Source organism: Macaca nemestrina, chromosome 18 (genome assembly GCF_043159975.1).
Source record: "Macaca nemestrina isolate mMacNem1 chromosome 18, mMacNem.hap1, whole genome shotgun sequence".
Lineage (NCBI taxonomy): Eukaryota > Metazoa > Chordata > Mammalia > Primates > Cercopithecidae > Macaca > Macaca nemestrina.
Window position 1 is genome coordinate 12,190,665 of NC_092142.1, and position 22,161 is coordinate 12,212,825.

Sequence of the window (22,161 nt, forward strand, 5' to 3'; positions counted from 1 at the left end):
CATGGTGAATTCCTGTCTCCACTAAAAATACAAAAATTAGCCGAGCATGGTGGCACGCGCCTGTAATCCCAGCTACTCAGGAGGCAGTGAGCCGAGACTGTGCCACTGCACTCCAGCCTGAGCAACAGAGACTCTGTCTCAAAAAAAAAAAAAAAGAAAAGAAAAAAAAAAAGAGAAATCCAACAGCCTGACAGAAAAATAGTCAATGGATATGAACAAGAGACTAGATCTCTGAAGAAATATAAATTGTTAACTTAATATAAAAAAAATGCAGCCCAACAACATTAATATTTAAGACAGCCTTTTAAGTGACTTTCAAGTTAACAAAGAGCAAGCTAAAGGTTTTATAAAAGAAATGATAGCGTCCTCACCTGTTACGGCAGGCAACTTTTTAGCAAAATAAGGTCAGGAATAGTTTCCCCAAACAGCTGTACACCCTCCGTCAACACAAACCGTCTTAGATAAAAAGATGAGCAACGTGATGCTGTGTTTCTTTTATACGAATTAGGCTCTTGATTGGATAATTGAAAAAACACGGATTCTCACAAGCAGAAATCTTCACACATCGGGTTAGATTGTTTTCTTAATTCATGCAATAATGTAATCCCTCAGTTCTATAAACGTTGAAGAAATTCACTTCTCACAAGGAGAGACGGGGGGTAAATCCATATAGCAGTTCGCTTGAAAGCCCCCACATAAAATAATAATAATAATAACAACAACAACAAATAAAAGATCTGTTTTACCCTGGTTGGTTTTTAGTTGAGCATTTCATTTGGTTCACCTGCTGAGAATTTGGTAACGATGTTACTGTGAGGCAGGACGACTTCTAGCCACTGTATCCTTCACAGCACTGTTTCCCAGCACTAACTGAGCAGAAGAATCACCTGGCCTCTTGGTCAAAACACAGATTCCTAAGTTCCACATGTATACAGTAATTCCAGTTAAGCAGGTCTGCAGTCGGACCGGGAGTGTGCATTTTTCAGAAACACCACCCACCCCGACCAGGGATCTTTAAATATTTTTACCATGCTCTTAATAATAGACATTTCAGAGGGATGAGTTGAAGGAGGGCTGGCATTTGTTCACTACAAAATCATACCATTGCAGGAATCTTGGAAAATATAGACCAGAAGGAAACAAAGGGAGAAAAATAAGCATAGGAAAAAATACTGTAAAAAAATCAAGATATTAAATATTAACTGAGCTTATGTTTAGGAAGTGGAACTGTGTATTATTATTTACAGGTTTTATTTACAGACTAAAGGGTGCAGAAGGCATTAAAATATTTTGTGATACTAATCCCATTTTGGAGATAAAAAATAAGCACTGGTCAGGCACAGTAGCTCATGCCTATAATCCCAGCACTTTAGCAGGCTGAGGTGGGAGGATCACTAGAGGCCAGGGGTTCAAAGTGGACGACATAATGAGATATTCAATTTTTTTTTTTTTTTTTTTAGATGGAGTCTCCCTCTGTCGCCCAGGCTGGAGTGCAGTGACACCTTCTCGGCTCACTGCAACCTTCACCTCCTGGGTTCAAGTGATTTTCCTGTCTCAGGCTCCCAAAGTAGCTGGGACTACAAGTGTGCACCACCACACCCAGCTAATTTTGTATTGATTTTTAGTAGAGATGAGGTTTCACCATGTTGGCCAGGCTGGTCTCAAACTCTTGACCTTAGGTGATCCACCCACCTTGGCCTCCCAAAGTGCTGGAATTATAGGTGTGAGCATCATGCCCAGCCCCCGAGATACTCCATCTCTTATATATATATATATATATATACTTTTTTAAATTAGCTGGTCATAGTGGTGCCCACTTGTAGTCCCAGCTACTCAGGAGGCTGAGGTTGGAGGATCACTTGAGCCTAGGAGGTCAAGGCTGCACTGAGCCATGATCGTGCCACTGCACTCCAGCCTGGGCAAAAAAGTGAGAACCTGTCTTACAGATAAAATCTGTAAGTGTTTAAGTGTGGAATTTTTTAAAAATTTATTTTAATTTTATTTAAAAATTGAGGCCAGGTGTGGTGGCTCATGCCTATAATCCCAGCACTTTGGGACACCGAAGCAGGTGAATCACGAGGTCAGGAGTTCAAGACCAGACTGGCCAAGATGGTGAAGCCCCCATCTCTACTAAAAATACAAAAATTAGCCGGGCATGGTGTCATCCCAGCTACTCAGGAGGCTGAGGTATGAGAATCACTTGAACCCGGGAGGCAGAGGTTGCAGTGAGCTGAGATCGCGCCATTGCACTCCAGCCTGGGTGACAAGAGCAAGACTCCATCTCAAAAAAAAAAAAAGAAAAGAAAAAGAAAGAAAAAGAAAAGGACCCAGCAGAGTTACATAAACATATACTAATCATTTTAAGCATTGGACTGCAATGTTATAATCTGGGTTAAATAGAACCACCTAAATAATTTGCCATTTTTTCTCTCCAGGACCACTATACTGAAATAATCCCCACAACCAAAATTTTATTCATAGTCTTTGATCAGATGCACTAATTTCCTCAGGATCCAAGGACTGATGAAGGTTTCTCATGGCTCATAAAGTCCAAATTGGGAATCTTGGTATTTCAATATTAATACTATCTGTAGGCAAGAAAACCGTGACAATATCAGAAAAAAAATGTAGGTAGTGCAGAACTTTCAAATATTTAACTAAATGGCAAGATTTCTTGGCTCTTAAACACCCATATACAGAAAGTAGAGCAATTTCTTGGTACCCTCATTTTAGTATTTCTCAAGGAGACCAAAATACAATGTGATCCTTTTTTTTTTTTTTTTTTTTTTTTTTGAGATGGTGTCTTGCTCTGTCGCCCAGGCTGGAGTGCAGCGGCGTGATCTTGGCTCACTGCAAGCTCCACCTCCCGGGTTCATGCCATTCTCCTGCCTCAGCCTCCCGAATAGCTGGGACGACAGGCGCACGCTGCTGCGCCCAGCAAATTTTTTGTAGTTTTGGTAGAGACGGGGTTTCACCGTATTAGCCAGGATGGTCTCAGTCTCCTGACATCATGATTCCCCCGCCTTGGCCTCTCAAAGTGCTGGGATTACAGGCATCAGCCACCGCACCCAGCCTTTTTTTTTTTTTTTTTTTTTTTTTGATGGATTCTCACTCTGTCACCCAGGCTGGGGCGCAGTGGCGTGATCTTGGCTCACTGCAACCTCTGCCTCCTGGGTTCAAGCGATTCTCCTGCCTTAGCCTCTTGAGTAGCTGGGATTACAGATGCCCACTACCACATCGGCTAATTTTTGTACTTTTAGTACAGATGAGATTTTGCCATGTTGGCCAGGCTGGTTTCGAACTCCCGACCTCAGGTGATCTGCCCACTTCAGCCTCCCAAAGTGCTGGGATTACAGGCGTGAGCCACCACGCCCAGCCACAATGTGATGTTTAGCAGTTGGATTGACTTAAATACATTCATGGCATGTAAAATGAAATTATAAAAATTTAAATTATTATGATTCCTGAAAAAACAAATGAACTAAAACTCAATTACTTCCTTCAGAACAAAAATGTTACACTAGGCCGGGCGCGGTGGCTCAAGCCTGTAATCCCAGCACTTTGGGAGGCCGAGGTGGGTGGATCACGAGGTCAGGAGATCGAGACTATCCTGGCTAACATGGTGAAACCCCGTCTCTACTAAAAATACAAAAAACTAGCCGGGCGTGGTGGCGGGCGCCTGTAGTCTCAGCTACTTGGGAGGCTGAGGCGGGAGAATGGCGTGAACCCGGGAGGCGGAGCTTGCAGTGAGCCGAGATCAGGCCACTGCACTCCAGCCTGGGAGACACAGCGAGACTCCGTCTCAAAAAAAAAAAAAAAAAAAAAAAAAAAAAAAAAAAAAATGTTACACTAGAATTTCTCCCATCAGATCTCATTTCGTTCATTAAATCTCCCTGGTGAAGAGGATGGATTCCAGAAACCCAGGGCCAACAATGAAATATCAGCCTCATACTTTGCCCACAAGAGCACACAAGAGCATCATATACCATAGTAGAGATTTATGGTCCTCCTCTTAGCCCCCGGGGAGACTACTATCAGCTCCTAGCACTATCAGCTGGCTAGGAATGTGTATGCAACACTTCTGAAGCCTTGGAAACCTAGTACAGAACATACCCATCTTTTTTTTGTTTTGTTTTGTTGTTTTTGTTTTTTTTTTTTTTGAGACGGAGTCTCGCTCTGCCGCGCAGGCTGGAGTGCAGTGGCCAGATCTCAGCTCACTGCAAGCTCCGCCTCCCGGGTTCACGCCATTCTCCTGCCTCAGCCTCCCGAGTACCTGGGACTACAGGCGCCCGCCACTGTGCCCGGCTAGTTTTTTTGTATTTTTTAGTAGAGACGGGGTTTCACCGTGTTAGCCAGGATGGTCTCGATCTCCTGACCTCGTGATCCGCCCGTCTCGGCCTCCCAAAGTGCTGGGATTACAGGCTTGAGCCACCGCGCCCGGCCTAACATACCCATCTTAAGATGATTCAACTTTATGATTTTTCAACTTTATGATGGTATAAAAGTGATACATAATCAGTAGAAACCATACACAAACCATTGTTTTTTACTTTTAGTACAGTATTCATTACATTTGTCAACACTTTATTACAAGATAAGCTTTATGTTAGATGATAATACCAGCATCTTGCTCAATAAATTGAAGCCGGCTTTTTCAACAGAGAATATTATTAGAATGAAACTAGATGCAAGAACAGGAAGGTAAACACCTGTGTCATATTCAACAAGACTGAACTACGGGGCAAAGAATCACATAGTGTTGCAAAATCTTGAACTGGCTAGAGGATACGATTACAAAACCCACACAGCTATTGCTGGAAAATTATGTCATGCAGAGAACAGACTGGCATGATTATGTATGTGGATTTGTCCTACACAAATCAGATCTTTAAGTGAAACAAGTCTATCTAACCATAGAACCTAGTTTCTATGGAAAACAAATCAATTAAGCTAAACGCCCACATTTTAAATGTATATTCATTTATAGAAGCCTGAAAGGACAGTGGGGTTACAAATAATTTTATATTTTAGAGGGTTTCATAATTTAAAAAGTTAACATTACAATTCGTGTTACTAAAATGCAAAAGCAGGTTGGGCATGGCGCCTCACGCCTGTAATCTGAACATTTCGGGAGGCTGAGGCAGGAGGACTTGAGGACAAGAGTTCAAGGCCAGCCTCGGGAATACAGGGAAAACTCATCTCTACAACATACGTAAAAATTGGCCAGGTGTGATGGCATGCCCCTGTAGTCTGAGCTACTTGGGAGGCTGAGGTGGGAGGATGGCCTTGAGCCCAGGAGATTGAGGCTGGAACTGTGATGGCACTAGTGCACTCCAGCCTGGGAAACAGTAAGACCATCTCCCCCACTGCCCGCACCCCCCCCTACCCCCCAAAAAAAACCAAAAGCAGGCTAGACTCCTCTAACTTGAGGGAGAGCTACAGATCTGTTTTCTTTTTACTCAGTTTTGCTCTGCCACCCAGGCTGGAATGCAGTGGTGTGATCTCGGCTCACTGCAACCTCCACCTCCTGGGTTAAAGTGATTCTCCTGCTTCAGCCTCCCAAGTAGCTGGGATCCCAGGCCTCCCACCACGCCTGGCTAGTTTTTGTATTTTTAGTAGAGATGGGGTTTCACCATGTTAGCCAGGCTGATCTCAGATCTCCTGGCCTCAAGTGATCTGCCAGCCATGGCTGGGATTACAGATGTGAGCCACCATGCCCAGAATTTTTTTTTTTTTTTTGAGACTGGGCCAGGGGAGGGGGCGGCAGGCCAGGGATTGTCTCTGTTGCCCAGGCTGGAGTACAAGATCGTGATCATGGCCCACTGCAGCCTCTACCTCCCAGGTTCAAGCAGTCCTCCCACCTCAGCCTCCCAAGTAGCTGGGACCATAGGCATGTGCCAAATACACCCAGCTTATTTTTGGTAGAGATGTGGTTTTGCCATGTTGCCCAGGATGGTCTCAAACTCCTAGGCTCAAGCAATCCACCCAGCCTTCCAAGTGCTGGGATTATGTTGGGAAAAGCTGAGTGTTGGGAGAAGCTGAGGCAGGGCTTGCATGTCTGACACAATGTAAGAGTCTTGGAACATGTCCAGGGTCCAGGGTCTAAAACCCCTTGTGGCCTTTGGAACACCAAGCTCTGTGCTAAAGGGTGGAAGGCTACCCTGATGCGCCATAATCTAAGCCCAGGGCATAAAATCCCTCGTGGCTTGGATAGAATCCAGGGCTTGTGGCTCTGGAACGTGTCTAGACTTGCTAGCTCCTTGTTCTCCCAGGATCAATTGTATCTTCAGTTAAAACAACCTGCTCTCCATTATCTCAAGTAGCAGAACAAATGCTAAACCATCACAGCTGTAAATCATGTGCTTAATGCAACGTGCCCTTTCCACCTTCACATTCTCACCACCTGTTTCTTTGTTGGATTACCAATAACAGCATGGGCTCCCAGTGCTCAGGGCCTTCGCAGCCTCCACGATGGCGATGGTCCCCGGTCCCACTTTTCTCTCTCTCAAATTTTTTCTCAATCCTTTGACTCCGCCAGACTTCGTCACCCCCACGACCTGCTGTTGGGTCTGATCACTCCAACAGGGTTACAGATGTGAGCCACTGCACCTGGCACCCACATCATCTCTGAAAGCAGTTCAGTCTTTTGCATGCAAGCACATTCCTGCACTGCAGTGAATCTGTAACTTACTACTACAGATGCATACCAATTCACAACCAGTGAAAGGCCGAGTACCTAAAAAGTTTACCGCCTCAGAATATACTTGACAATTGTGGAAACTTCAGTAGTCTACTTTTCCAAGTTTCCTTGGAGTTGTCATATATAAGCAAGTCCATATGGACTGAGGAATAACGAGGAAGAGGGGAAGGCTTATGGAAGATAAATCACGTTCTTGCCTCCAGTAGGTAGGATTCAATTCAGTGCCTGTATAAATGACTCCATGTTAATTTCCCTTCCCATATGGATGCTAATCCAGTGACTCATAAGCTTAGACCAACAAACTCAGCATGAGAGCCAAGAAACTCATGCTTCTCCTGAATTCTGTAGCTGTATTCTCATACAGCGAGGCCCTCACTGGGCCACTTTGGGGATGACCACAAATGTATGTGATGGGTCACATCACAGACCTCCAGTCAGACCCACGTGATTTGGAAAGCCAACAGTGTGTCTACTCAGAAGCAAAGCAACATTATACTTTTTTCTGAGACGGAATCTCACAGTCACCCAGGCTGGAGCACAGTGGGGTGATGGTGGCTCACTGTAGCCTCGACCTCTTGTGCTCACTTGATCCTTCCACCTCAGCCTGAGAGCACAGGTGCACACCACCATGCCACACTATTTTTTTTTCTTTTGTAGAGATGGGGTTTCACCAAGTTGCCCAGGATAGTCCTAAACTCCTGGGCTCAAGCAATCCTCTCACCTTGGCTTCCCAAAGTGCTGAACCACCACAGAGAAGCACTCTATTTTTCCTCTATTGTATTAGCAAATACACAGAAGGACAATTTAAAAATATATTATTATACCCAGGAACATGTGTCAAAATTATTTATGGAGGTTTTATTATTTTTATTTATTTTTGAGATGGAGTCTCGTTCTGTCATCAGGCTGGAGTGCAGTGGCTCAATCTCGGCTCACTGCAACCTCTGCCTCCCAGGATCAGGCAATTCTCCTGCCTCAGCCTCCCTAGTAGCTGGGATTACAGGCGCTCGCCACCATGCCCAATTAATTTTTGTATTTTTAGTAGAGACGGAGTTTCACCATGTTGGCCAGGATGGTCTCAATCTCTTGACCTTATGATCCACCCGCCTCGACCTCCTGAAGTGCTGGGATTACAGGCATGAGGCACCGCGCCTGGACTACTTATGGAGGTTTTAAAAAATCGAAGTCCAGGCCTGACGTTTGCAGAAGGTTACTTATAAAGGGGGTCAAGAGCTGAGTATTTCTAAGAAGCTCTGGAGGCAGCACTGAAGTTTCCTTCCGGCTGAATCACTGACTTTAGGCCGACTGGGGTACTTTGGGTTTTTTGGGCCATTTTTTGGGGGTGTGGGAAGCTTTTCTCACAGATTTACTAAGAGTGGTGAAGAACCTGGCCCCTGGCTTTTTTGGAGTCTGTCTCGCATCTTTTTTCCCCAGTGAAGGATTTTTTTCCTTCACTGCCTCTTCTTTGATCTTTCGCTTCTTCCCTGGGCTTTTCCCTGGGGTCTCTGCAGCTTTTGGGGTCTCAGATGCTGGCAAGGCCTTTCTTTTCTTCCCACGAGGTGTACTGGGATTAGGACTCTTTGTTGGAGACTTCTTTCCTGTGGCATGTTTTTGAATCTAGGAAAAAAAAAAGAAAGTTTAATACAGAAAAAGCCACAACACCTGACACTCTAACTCCAGGAGTTACTGTTTTTATTTTTATTATTTTTGAGACGGAGTTTCGCTCTTGCTGCCCATGCTAGAGTGCAATGGCACCATCTCAGCTCACTGCAACCTCCACCTCCCGAGTAGCTGGGATTATAGGCACGTGCCACCACGCCCTGCTCATTTTTTTTATTTTTAGTAGAAACAGGGTTTCACTATGTTGGCCAGGTTGGTCTCGAACGCCTGACCTAAGGTGATCCACTTGCCTTGGCCTCCTAAAGTGCTATGATTACAGGTGTGAGCCACTGTGCCCGGCCAAGTTACTCTTTTTCAGCACATGGCCAAGGTACTGTTTTTATTAGTTAACCACCAAAGGTACACCTCAGTATGATGACAGAGATAAGCTGTATTTCACTATTAAGAATGAGGGATAGGTGCAGTGGCTCATGTCTGTAATCCCAGCACTATGGGAGGCTGAGGCAGGTGGATCACTTCAGGCCAAGAGTTCAAGAGCACCCTGGTCAACATGGTGAAACCCCGTCTCTACTAAAAATACAAAAAGTAGCCGGGCATGGTGGCACTTATCTGTAATCCCAGCTACTCAAGAGGCTGAGGCATGAGAATTGCTTGGGCCTGAAAGGTGGAGGCTGCTGTGAGCCGAGATCATGCCACTGCACTCCAGCCTGGGCAACAAAGTGAGACCTTGTCTCAAAAAAAAAAAAAAAAAAGAATTGTGAAGACCCAGAGGTCTTCCTGGTCCAGTCAGAGGAAAACCACCTTTCCCTACGACTGAGGGGAGGGACTCCTGGAAGCACCATGAGGAGCACAGCAGACACACATGGGAGCAAATCCTGAGTCCTCCAACTGTAGCTGCACATCCCTGGCACATGGTGTAGGGCAGGGGTTCCCAAATTCTCTGTGTAAAAGCCAACTGGTGGCTGGGTGCGGTGGTTCATGCCTATAATCCCAGCACTCTGGGAGGCTGAGGCGGGCGGATCACCTGAGGCCAGGAGTTCGAGACAAGCCTAGTCAACGTGCAAAACCCCGTCTCTACTAAAAACACAAAAATTAGCTGGGTGTGGTGGTATACGCCTATAATCCCAGCTACTTGGCAGGCTGAGGAAGGAGAATTGCTTGAACCAGGGAGGCAGAGGTTGCAGTGAGCTGAGATCACACCACTGCACTCCAGCCTGGGTGACAGATTGAGGCTCCATCTTCAAAAAAAACCAAAGCAAAAAAAAAAAAAAAAAAAAAAAGCCAACTGGTTGGGGCTAGGTGTGGTGACTCACACTTGTAATCTCAGCACTTTGGCAGGCCGGGGTGGGATGACTGTTTTGACCCCAGAAGTGTAAGACCAGTCTGGGCAATATAACAAGATTTCATCTCAAAAAAAAAAAAAAGAAAAGAAAAAAAGTACAATAAATCATATGATAATCACTTTCATTGTTCTTTGGGTTCACTCCAGTATTTTTCATCAGCACAGTACCTGCCTGACACAGTAGCCACTAAACCAATCCATTATGAACAGTAAATATTAAAACAATACCTCTACATTTTCATTAGCTGGAGTCGTCTTTCCTATTGGTACCAGCTGTGGAATTTCATCTTCGGATTCATCTGTTGCTTTAACTTGGGCTTTTCCTCTGCCACGTTTTTTCTTCCCATGCTCTGGGGTCTGTTCCTTCTTCGATTCAGGTTTCTTCACTGTAGTATCACCACTTTCAGGTGCCACATCATCTTTACTAAGAACTGATGCAGACTTCCTAGCCTGCCTCTTCTTTTTCCTCTCCTTTTGTTTTTCAAAATTTCTCTCTCTTCGTTTTCTCCTTGCCTCCTACCAAAAAACACCATACAAACACTTTAGCAGGAACAGTTCTGCTGGTTAACAAACGGCATAGATTTACCACTTGCAGTTTTGATTATCCATAAGCCCCTGAATGGACCTTGATCTGTACAAAGAACAAACTCCTTAACCAGCACTGGAACCTCAACGGCAGTTTTTGACTCACAGCCAAACATGCATTTTACGCAGTAAATTATATACTGGCATTTCAGAATCTGACTATCTAAAGCATATAGTTAAGAGACTTTTGTGAAACACAGTATGGTTTAGAGAGTGTAAAGAATAATCCTCAGCTGGGCGTGGTGGCTCATGCCTGTAATCACAGCACTCAGGGAGGCTGAGGCAGGAGGATCACTTGAGGTCAGGACTTCGAGATAAGCCTGGTCAACATGGTGAAACCCCATCTCTATTAAAAACACAAAAATTAGCTGGGCATGGTGATGCGTGCCTGTAGTCCCAACTACTCAGGATGGTGAGGCACAGAGAATCATCTGAACTTGGAAGGCAGGGGTTGTAGTGAGCTGAGATCATGCCACTACACTCCAGCCTGGGCGACAGAGCAAAACTGTCTCAAAAACAAAATTAAAAATTCATTGGACACACTTAACATGGCTAAAGAGAGAAACACTAGGAGATCAGTCTAACAAATAGCAAAAATTAAATTTTCTTTCCTTCCAAAAGCTTCTTTTGCTAGAGTACAATACTGAAAACCTACAAACCAAGCCCAGGAGGTATCTGTGAGCATAATCTACCATACCCATGTGTGTGCACATCAGGTGAACTGGTGTGTTGAAATCATCCCTAGGCCCAGTCCCCATGAATGCGGGTGTACGAGTTTGTACTGTGATCAAACAGCGCCTTTTCTAGGGGTGGCTCGTGCCTGTCACTCTTTTCCCTGAGCTGTCAAGATTAAACTCCAGCCACCTACAACCCTGGATGGGAATAACTGGGTAAATAATTATGTCAATCCCTTTTATTACTGTTTCAAATGTATATATATCTCACATTTATTTCAATGTTTTAAGCGTTTTGGTCTTTATTTAGACGTATGGTGATGTTATCTACGACTGGAAATATGTGGTAAGAACTTAACTCAGGCCCCCTCAAAAGCCAGTTAATCCAGGCCAGGCATAGTAGCTCTTGCCTGTAATCCCAGCATTTTGGGAGGCCAAGGCAGGCCGGTTGCTTGAGCACAAGAATTCAAGATCAGCCTGAGAAACAGGGAGACCATGTCTGTACAAAAAAAAAAAAAAATTAAAAATTAGCTGGGCGTGGTGGACCATGCCTGTAGTCCCAGCTACTCGGAAGGCTGACACAGGATTGTTTGACCCCAGGAGGTCAAGGCTTCAGTAAGCCTTGACTGCGTCACTGTGCTCCAGCCCGGGGAACAGAGTGAGACACTGTCTCTCTAAACAAAATCAGCAAGCACTGGATCTAACAAAAGTTAAAAACACACCCAATTTATCAATAAATACAAGATATTTCTATCTTACCATGCATTACTGATACTAATATCAACTACTTCATGTAAAGTGACAAAAGCATAACCACCAGAAAACCAGAAGACAACTGGAAAGTCAGGCAGGGATGATGGTCTACTTCTCTCTCCTAGGGACTGAGTTTACACCCTTCATTATTCATTCTATAAGTATTTAAAATTCTACTAACTTTTTTCCGCTTATTAAGCATAGATCTTTTGGTGGCTTCATCCCAATTGCTGACAAACGAGGAAAAGATGGGAAGCGCAGCCGATTTATCAGTTTTCACAAACAGGAATTTCACGCTCTCCCACTTCTGAAACAAAGAAAAGAGTAACATCATCTACATATACTTTGTTTCTTTTAAATGAACAATCATCTACATATACTTTGTTTCTTTTAAATGAACAATCAATTGATGCTCCTGCAATACTGTACCTCTGGCAATTTTTCTGAAAGTCCTTTGGTGACAGCAACAATGTTTTCAATGATGTGCTCAATTTGCATTCCAATGTGACCGATACGTATAGCACTGAAATTTAAGAGTATTAGACAAGATTTTAAAAAACCATTTTTCAAAATAAACCAGGCAGGTATATGAGAAATATAAATACATAATTCTCAAGTTTTTTTTCTTTTCTTTTAAAAAGGTAGAAACATTAAGCCTGGGCAACATGGCAAAATCCTGTCTCTACCACACTAACAAAAATTAACTGGGCATGGTGGTACATGCCTGTAATCCCAGTTACTCAGGATGCTAAGGCAGAAAAATCACCTGAGCCCAGGAGCTCAAGGCTACAGTGAGCCCAGATCCGGCAACTGCACTCCAGCCTGGGTAACAGAGAAAAACAGTCTGAAAAACAACAACAACAAAAACCCATTAAAATCTTTAGGTTCTAAATATATTTTATTTCATTTTTGAGACAGTGTTTTCTTGTTGCCCAGGCTGAGGTGCAGTGGCACAATCAACGTACTGCACTTAATCGGAGTAGCTGGGACTACAGGTAGCCCAGTGGATTTTTGTATTTTTTGTAGAGATGGGTTCTCACTCCTGAGCTCAAGTGATCCACCAGGCTGGTCTTGAACTCCTGGGCTCAAGTGATCCTCCTGCCTTGGCCTCCCAAAGTGCTGGGATTACAGGCATGAGCCACCATGCCTGGCCTAAATGTATTTTAAAGGAAGATTATCATCTTTCATGTACTAGAAATTCCTTCTACCTAAAGTAAAATGTCACATCATGAGGGGGTGATTTTTTTTTGAGATGAAGTCTTGCTCTGTCGCCCAGGCTGAAGTGCAGTGACGTGATCTCGGCCCACTACAACCTTCGCCTCTTGGGTTCAAGCAATCCTCCTGCCTCAGTCTCCCTAGTAGCTGAGATTACAGGCGCACACCACCACGCACAGCTAATTTTTTTTCTTTTTTTGTGATGGAGTTTCGCTCTTGTTGCCTAGGCTGGAGTGCAATGGTGTGATCTTGGCTCACCACAACCTCCACCTCCTGGGTTCAAGCGATTCTCCTGCCTTAGCCTCCCGAGTAGCTGGGATTACAGGCATGTGCCACCACGCCCGGCTAATTTTTTGTATTTTTTTCTTTTTTAAGTAGAGACGGAGTTTATCCATGTTGGTCAGGCTGGTCTCAAACTCCTGACCTCAGGTGATCCACCTGCCTCGGCCTCCCAAAGTGCTGGGACTACAGGCTTGAACCACTGCGCACAGCCTAATTTGTATATTTTAGTAGGGATGGGGTTTCACCGTGTTGGCCAGGCTAGTCTTGAACACCCGACCTCCAGTGATCCACCCACCTCAGTCTCCCAAAGTGCTGGGATTACAGGCGTGAGCCACCATGCCCAGCTGAGGGGGTGATTAAAGACCTGGTAGCACCTGACTGTGAGGCTAAGGGGCATTGGGAGGCAGGGGCAGAGCAGGTTCTACCTTTATCTTAGACAAACCCATGTCGCTGAGTCTGCCTTCAAGCTGTTCTAAGGGGAGCTACCTCCAGGAGCGTCACCTGCTCTCTCTATAGTTCTACTGCTCCACCCAGCTGCCATGTTCAAGAATAAACAGTTCTTGTCCCTGGTGGAACAGTGTCTTTCAGCTATGATCAAGATCATCCCTTCAGGTGAAAGAGAGTGCAGGCAGAAGCCCAGTGAGAAACCTGGAGGGGTCAGCACTGGGGCCAAAAGGCAGGCTCACTGTCGGCACAGTGTCTGCAGAATGAGGATGAGACAGGCTGTTGCTCCTCTCCAGCCAAAGACTGGGTACTGCCCATTCCCTGTGCTTGTTACCACCTGCCTGCAAGCACACCTGAGCATCCCAGAGAGAAAGATGGTGAGGGGGTAAGAAGAGAGAGGAACAGAAGTGGAAGAGGAAAATAAATTATTATGCTGGGGAAAGGTAAGAGAGGAAATAAAAGAATGATTTTTTTCTCAGTTGTCTGCAACTTTCTTTAAGCTGTTGCTTTTGCCTTGGAAGATCCCCAGTGGTAGGAGACTCCTTTACCTGCCTTCCTGGTGCCATCTCCTCCTCCCAGGTACTGATGGGGCCCATAAACACGGCCTGACTTCTGGCCAACCAGTTCCATGAGCCACTGCTTTGACATCCGCCTTTAACCAAAAGGACAGGGGTCCAGGCCCCGTGGCTAACTCTTCTCAGCTACTTCATTACACCTGATTAAGGGCTTCCCTGCGGCATGCAGAAGACAACGCCAGAGACCACCTGTCCTGCCCATCCGCACCCTGCTCTGCTCTACCTGGAGACACTCTGCTGGGGTCAGGCCTCCCTGGTGAGCAGAGGTAAGAAATCTGTGTTTTCTGCCGAGTGTGACCACTGGGTATGCATGGCTCCTGGGGAATCTCTGGGTGGAAGGGCAGTGGCCTACAGCTCTGTCCTACTGGTAGCTACCCATCTCCACACCGCAGTCAGCAAGGTGAAGTACTTCATAAAATGTATTTTCAATACATTTAAAACCTGCCCTACCCCCCAAGCTGGTACACTGCCAAGAATACAAACTTAACCCATTTCTCAGCCTAATAAAATAGCCTGAGCCACATCCTCTGCTCAGCCAGAGGTCGGAAGCAATCACTGACCTAAAACATCTGTTCTAGTAGACTAGGTGTGGGGGCTCCGCCTAGCTCAGTGTCCTGAGTAAGGTTAAACCAATACAACAACACAGACACCAAACAGGCGGATGAACAGGGTAAATGCTGAATTCATTTAATAGGAAGTTGAACCAAGAATGAGGTGGATCTTCACTTTAAGGGGTAATATGGTGCTTTTAAAGGACAAGCTGAGGCCAGGCATGGTCTATAATCTCAACACTTTTGGAGGCCAGGACCGGAGGACTAGTTTTGTCCAAGGGTTTAAGTCCAGACGGGGCAACATAGTGAGACCCCGCCTCTACAAAACATTGAAAAATTAGCCAGGTATGGTGGCATGTGCCTGTAGTCCCAGCTACTGAGGAGGCTGAGGTGGGAGGATTGCTTGAGCCAAGGAGTTGGAGGTTGCAGTGAACTGTGATTGCACCAGAGTGCAGTAGCACGATAAATAGAGGACAAGCTGAAAGCCCAGAACTAGTCATGTTCTCCAAGCATTCATCTTACTCTCTTTGCTTTCCTTAGTATCTGGAGCTGCCCTGTTCAACGCAGTGACCATCAGCCACTAGCCACATGTGCCTATTTTAAATTTAAAATTCAGTTCCTAACACAGTAGCCACATTTCAAGTGCTCAATAGCTACATACAAGTAGTGCCTACTGTATGAGACAGCACAGATGCAGACCATTTCCATCACAGTAGAAAGTTCTACCAGACAACACTGTTCTAGAGAACTGAACTTTTTTTTCTTTTTTCATTAAAAGACACTCTTGCTCTGTCATTTAGGCTGGAGGACAGTGACAAGAACATGACTCACTGCAGTCTTGACCTCGTGGGCTCAAGTGATCTTCCTGCCTCAGCCTCCCATGTAGCTGGGAGCACATGGATGCAGCACTACACCTGGCTAATGTTCTTGATTTTTCTGTAAGTGGGGGAGGGGGTCTCACTATGTTGCCCAAGCTGGACTTGAACTCCTGGGCTCAAGCGATCCTCCTGCCTCGGCCTCCCAAAGTACTGGGATTACAGGCATAAGCCACTGCACCTGACCTGAGAATGGATCACTTCTGAGGAACAGATTTTAGTTCTAAAAAAGATCTGGAGCCATTAACAAAATCTTTTTAAAAAGTATATAAAATCATTGTCAAATACAAGATTAAAGGAGGCACATATGAATGCCTTTTACCTACCTGCAAGAACCGCTTTTAGAAATGTTTAAGACCGTTCCACCTACACAGTCATTGATCTCTCTTGATAAATTCTTGGACAGAAGGTTTACAGATACTGGAACTCTATAAAAAACACACAGGCATTCAGAACACAATGCTTACACACCTAGAAACTTCATGCTGCTAAAGTCTCGTCATTACTAAGAAACTTACTTCTTTCTTTGATAGAAATGTCTCCCAATGAGTGAGGGTAAGAGCCGCCTAATTCTGGCATCAGTAAGGAAGAAGTCAAAACTGCTCAGAAGGCGGAGCTTGGCTTCATAGGATTTATATTCCTTCTTTAGAGTTTGGAGGGAGATAATCTAGGAAGTATAGAGAAGAATAAAAACAAAAAGTTAGGAATCTAAACGAGGGAAGAAATACTTAGGCAACAATTTGTATTTGGATTAAAAAAAGTCCTAGAGCCATGCCTCTTATACTTTAATGAACACATGAGTGCCTAAAACGTGCCAGGCACTATGCTACATGCTGGAGACACTGAGACAAATGAGAAAGGGCCACAGCTAAAGAAACTTAGATACAGGTCAGCAACATATATATATTGTTATACATATATTGCTGTATGTGCTCATGCCTGTAACACCAGCCCTTTGGGAGGCCGAGGTGGCCGGATCACCAGAGGTCAGGAGTTCAAGACCAGCCTGGCCAACATATTGAAACCTCGTCTCTACAAAAATATAAAAATTAGCCAGGCATGATGGTGGGTGCCTGTAATTCCAGCTATTCGGGCAGCTGAGGCAGGAAAATAGCTTGAACCCAGGAGGTAGAGTTGCAGTCAGCCAAGGTCCTGCCACTGCATTCCAGCCTGGGCGACAGAGCGAGACTCCAAACAAAAAAAAACTTAGATACCTTAGATCCAGCGGGTAATAAAGATAAGTACACCAACTACAAAACAGCAAATCAGAGAAAAACAAGATGCTGTGGAAGTACAGAGGAATGACACGAGCCACCTCTTTTATAATTTGCAAGATACAAAAGCTACTGACATACACGCCACCACAAATTAAATTAAAAAGAGAAAAGTAGAAGAAAAATACTAAGAAATATAGCAATGTATTTGTGACATCATTTTGACTGAATTAAATCCTCTTGAAAATATTAACCAGGCTTCCTACCTGAGAAATGGTTTTAATTCCATGCTTGTTTAAAAGCTTTCTATAAAACTGTTCTGTCTTTTCAGGAGTTGAATTGGGTTCGTCCTTTGTAAATAAACAGATATCTTCTGAATCTGATCGAATGCTATGAGGCAAGGTCCTACAAAATATGTGAAAAGAAACCGAGGAAAGCATTATTACACACATTATGCATGTTTGTATCACATAGAATACACAATAAACTTAGTGTCATTTAAATAACCTTTAGTCATGCTAGTTAAGGAAATATTGCACCACAAACAACATTTAAAAATATATTTTATGGCTAGTAGTAGTGGCTCAAGCCTGTAATCCCAGGACTTTAGGAGGCCAAGGCATATGGATCATCTGAGGTCAGGAGTTCAAGACCAGCCGGCCAACATGGTGAAACTGCATTTCTACTAAAAGTGTAAAAAATTAGCCAGGGGCAGTGGTGTGCGCCTGTAATCCCAGCTACTTGAGAGTCTGAGGCAGGAAAATCGCTTGAACCCGGGAGGTGGAGGTTGCAGTGAGCCAAGATGGCACCACTGGACTCCAGCCTGGGTAACAAGAGGCAACCTCCGTCTCAAAAAGCCAAAACCAAAATAAAAAACAAAACTCACTTTCAATGGCAAATAAATGACAAGTACACACAGGCCCAAATATCAATTAACACTTGGGATATAGCAAGAATTAAAATATACTCAAAGACATCCAAATTCTTGCATATGTAATTATTATGATGTATCTGTTGCTGTATGTGCACACGTACTCTAATGTGCTATAATAACCTAGCTTAATCAGGACAGGCCTGGTTCAGAATTTTACCTTCTCTAAAACTCAACTCCATAAACAGAATAACTCTTTCTTCTTTTTTTTTTTTTTTGAGACAGGGTTTTGCTCAGTCGCCAAGGCTGGAGCGCAGTGGTGTGACCACAGCTCACGATAGCCTCCAGCACAGTTGAGACTCCAGGCGCGTACCAGTTGGGCCCCCAGCTAACTTTTGTATTTTTCGCAGAGACAGGATTTCGCTGCATAGCCTACGCTGGTCTTGAATTTGTGGGCTCATGCAATTCACCTGCCTCACCCTCCCAAACTGCTGAGATTATAGCTCGGCCAACTTTTTTTTTTTTTTTTTTTAAGATGGGAGTCTCACTGTTGCCCAGGCTGGAGTCTCTGCAACCTCTGCCTTCTGGGTTCAAATGATTCTTGTGCTTCAGCCTCCCAAGCAGCTGGGATTACAGATGCCCACCATCATGCCCGGCTAATTTTTGTATTTTTAGTAGAGATAGGGTTTCGCCATGTTGTTCAGGCTGATCTCAAATTCCCGGGCCTCAAGTGATCCACCTACCTTACCTCCCAAAGTGCTGGGATTACAGTGACAAGCCACCGTGCCCAGCACAACATAGCTTTTAAGAATTGAAACAGGCCAGGCACGGTGGCTAAGCCTGTAATCCCAGCACTTTGGGAGGCCGAGACGGGTAGGTCACAAGGTCAGGAGATTGAGACCATCCTGGCTAACACAGTGAAATCCCGTCTCTACTAAAAAATACAAAAAACTAGCCGGGTGAGGTGGTGGGCGCCTGTAGTCCCAGCTATTCGGGAGGCTGAGGCAGGAGAATGGCGTGAACCTGGGAGGCGGAGCTTGCAGTGAGCTGAGATCCGGCCACTGCACCCCAGCTTGGGCGACAGAGCGAGACTCCGTCTCAAAAACAAAACAAAAAAAAGAAACAGGCTGGGCACCGTGGCTAAAGCCTGTAATCTCAACACTTTGGGAGAATGAGAGGGAGAACTGCTTGAGCCTGAGTTTGAGATCAGCCTGGACAACACAGTGAAACCTCATCTCCCTCATCTCTACAAAAAATTTCAAAATTAGCTGGGCATGGTGGCATACACCTATAGTCCCAGCTACTTGGGAGGCTGAGATGGGAGGATCACTTGAGTCAGGTCAGGGAGGTCGACGTTGCAGCGAACACAGATCTCACTACTGCACTCCAGTTAGGCAACAGCACAAGACCCTGTCTCTAAAAAAAGAAAAAAAGAGATAAAAGAATCGAAACCAAAAACATGGAATAAAACAAGCGGGACCAGCAAACACAATTATGCCACACCTTACAGAAAATAAAATAAGAGGGTTTAACTCATTTCTTATGCTTACAACCTATGTTCTGAAGAAGCATTTTGTATAATCACCATGGATTTTTTCATAGAAAGGACTTCACTGGAGTTTTTAGTAGTCTCTGTACAAAGGAATAAATTGTAGCCCCAAAGAATTTTTGCTTGACATGGAAAGATAACGGTTTCTAATAATAAAAAAAAAAAATAGAAGCTGTTTAACTTACTCCACCTTTATTCTTTCAAACACCAGGTTTTCGATTTAACAGACCTGATTACGTTAGTTGTTCACCAAGCTCTAAGAAAACTGGTCATTTTTTTTTTTTTTTTTTTTTGAGACGGAGTCTTGCTCTGTCGTCCAGACTAGAGTGCAGTGGCCGGATCTCAGCTCACTGCAAGCTCCTCTTCCTGGGTTCACACCATTCTCCTGCCTCAGCCTACCGGAGTAGCTGGGACTACAGGTACCCGTCACCACGGCCGGATTGTGTGTGTGTGTGTGTGTGTTTAGTAAAGACGGGGTTTCACCGTGTTAGCCAGGATGGTCTCGATCTCGTGTGTGTGTGTGTGTGTGTGTGTGTGTGTGTGTGTGTGTGTGTGTGTTTAGTAGAGACGGGGTTTCACCGTGTTAGCCAGGATGGTCTCGATCTCCTGACCTTGTGATCCGCCAGCCTCAGCCTCCCAAAGTGCTGGGATTACAGGCGTGAGCCACCGCGCCCAGTCAAAAACTGGTGAAATTTCTAGAAAATTTTAGCACATGTGAATTCCTACAGTTCTTTTATTTTTATTTTTTTGAGATAACTCTTGCTCTGTCACCTAGGCTGGAATGCGATGGAGAGATCTCTGTTCGCTGTGACCTCCGCCTCCCAGGTTCAAGCGACTCTCCTGCCTCAGCCTTCTCAGTAGCTGAGATTACAGGCACCCGCCATCATGTACAGCTAATTTTTGTATTTTTGGAGAGACGGGGTTTTACCATGTTGGCCAGGCTGATCTTGAACTCCTGATCTCAGGTGATCCGCCCACCTCGGCCTCCCAAAGTACTAGGATTACCGGTGTGAGCCACCACGCCAAACCTTTATGGTTCTTTTAGACGTAATTGTTTTACTTCATGTCAGATTTTTATTGTAAGTTTGCAAAGTTTCCATTAGAAACTACGATGGAATTGTTCGAGTTACAAAGAATGAACAAGCAGATAAAAACAGCAAAGGTAGAAAATCACAACTTACAATCTGACCCTCAGTTCTTTACTTGGAATTTTCCATAATACCACCATTAAAAATAAATTTTCACTCTCATTCAAAAGCAACCCGTAATTGTTTTTCCTGGACTTGCAATGTGTCAAGAGCGCATCCACTGCCTTTCTAACCTGCAAAGTGAAGATTGACAAATAAGTGAAATGTTCTCACAATAACTTACACAAATAAGTGAAATGTTCTCAATCTAATTTAGCATTTGTCCCCTCTCACACCTATTTTTTCCCTTCCAACTTCAATTTCAAGGGGTAACCTCCATAACCGTATCTATGAGGATCTTGCAATTTATATTCAGAAAAATCTAAGAATCCATCAAACACGCCTAAGTATCCACTTCCAGCACTGTCTGCAGGACGCCTCTTCTACTTAAGAGATCGGGCCAGAGGGAAACGTGCCTCTCCTACCCTCAACGATGAAAGCAGTAATCCCACGAAAAGCGCAAAGTGTCATCCATTTAGCATTTACTGAGCACTCTCGTTTTTTTTTTTTTTTTGAGACACAGTCTCGCTCTTGTCGCCCGAGCTGGAATGAAATGGCAGGATCTCGGCTCACTGAAACCTCCGCCTCCCAGGTTCCAGCAATTCTCCTGCCTCAGCCTCCTGAGTAGCTGACAATACACGCGCCCGCCACCACCCCCCAGCTAATTTTTGTATTTTTAGTAGAGACGGGGTTTCACCATGTCGGCCAGGCTGGTCTCTAACTCCTGATCTCAGGTAATCCACCCCCCTCGGCCTTCCAAAATGCTGGGATTACAGGCGTGAGCCACCGCGCCTGGCCTACTGAGTACCTTCTCACCACGTGCCAGGTCCCTGGTCAAAGCGCTTTACACGCATTGCCTCTCCCGATCCTGGATAGCGGGGAGTGGAAGGGCCCATTTTAAATAACGGGTAGCAGACCTGCAAAACTAAACGACTCGGTCAAGGGCTAACGATAGGGAAGCTAAGCCAGGTCGCCAGGTCATCTCGTCTAGCTCCACGGTACACTTGCAACCCAATTCAAGAGCGCCAGGCCGCAGGACTGGGGGAAGCAGGCGCCCACCCAAGTGTTTAAAGGGGGAGGCACACGGCCCGCAAGCGACCGTCCCACAGCCTCGGGGAAGTGCGCCGAGCACGCACTCAGGTTCTGGCACCCTGCGCCTCACGAGGTCACCGCCACCCCGCTTCCAAGCCACCCTCCCCAAGAACCACTCACCTGCTCTTTGTCCAGCTGCTTCCGTGCTGTCGGGGCCCCTGGAGTCGAGGCGGAGGTTGCAGTCGAGCCTGAAGAAGACGGCGGCGCGGAGGCCGAGTCCTCCATCTTGTTTTCACCTCGTGAAGACGCGGGTGTGAAACCCCGCGGCTGGCTTCTGCTGCGCACGCGCGAGCGAGGCCCGGACCCGGAAGCGAGGGGGCGGGAAACGAGCCTCTGTGCGTCATTTCCGGGCGAGCGTAGGGTTTTGCACTTAAGGGCGGTGGCTGCTGTCAGAGTCGGTTCCTTGAGGAGGCACCTGCTCTTCCGCTCTTCTCCCGCTTTCCATGAGGTGTGAGTAGTAGCTTGGGTGTCCCCTCAATCTTACACGATAGAAATCAAGAAAGCACCTTGAGGCGGGAGTCCCGTCAGGAGGCCCAGTGGGGTCCCGCACACTCCACGGTCCCCGCCTCCGGGAAGGCCGCGCGTGGCGTGGGCAGAGAGCGGAATCCTGGTTCTACTGCCCACCTGCCGGT

General features: G+C 45.4%; 1 protein-coding gene across 1 annotated transcript; it reads right to left on the reverse strand.

Moving 5' to 3' along the window:
- Window positions 1–7,571: 7,571 nt before the first annotated feature.
- LOC105467753 (ribosomal L1 domain containing 1) lies at window positions 7,572–21,805 on the reverse strand. Its single transcript, XM_011717446.2, has 9 exons — window positions 21,650–21,805; window positions 20,432–20,571; window positions 17,097–17,235; window positions 16,135–16,283; window positions 15,943–16,044; window positions 12,104–12,197; window positions 11,856–11,981; window positions 9,891–10,178; window positions 7,572–8,317 (listed from the first exon to the last, which is right to left on the reverse strand). The coding sequence occupies exons 1-9, from the start codon at window positions 21,752–21,754 to the stop codon at window positions 7,997–7,999; spliced, it is 1,464 nt and encodes a 487-aa protein (XP_011715748.2). The 5' UTR covers window positions 21,755–21,805; the 3' UTR covers window positions 7,572–7,996.
- Between the last annotated feature and the right edge of the window lie 356 nt (window positions 21,806–22,161).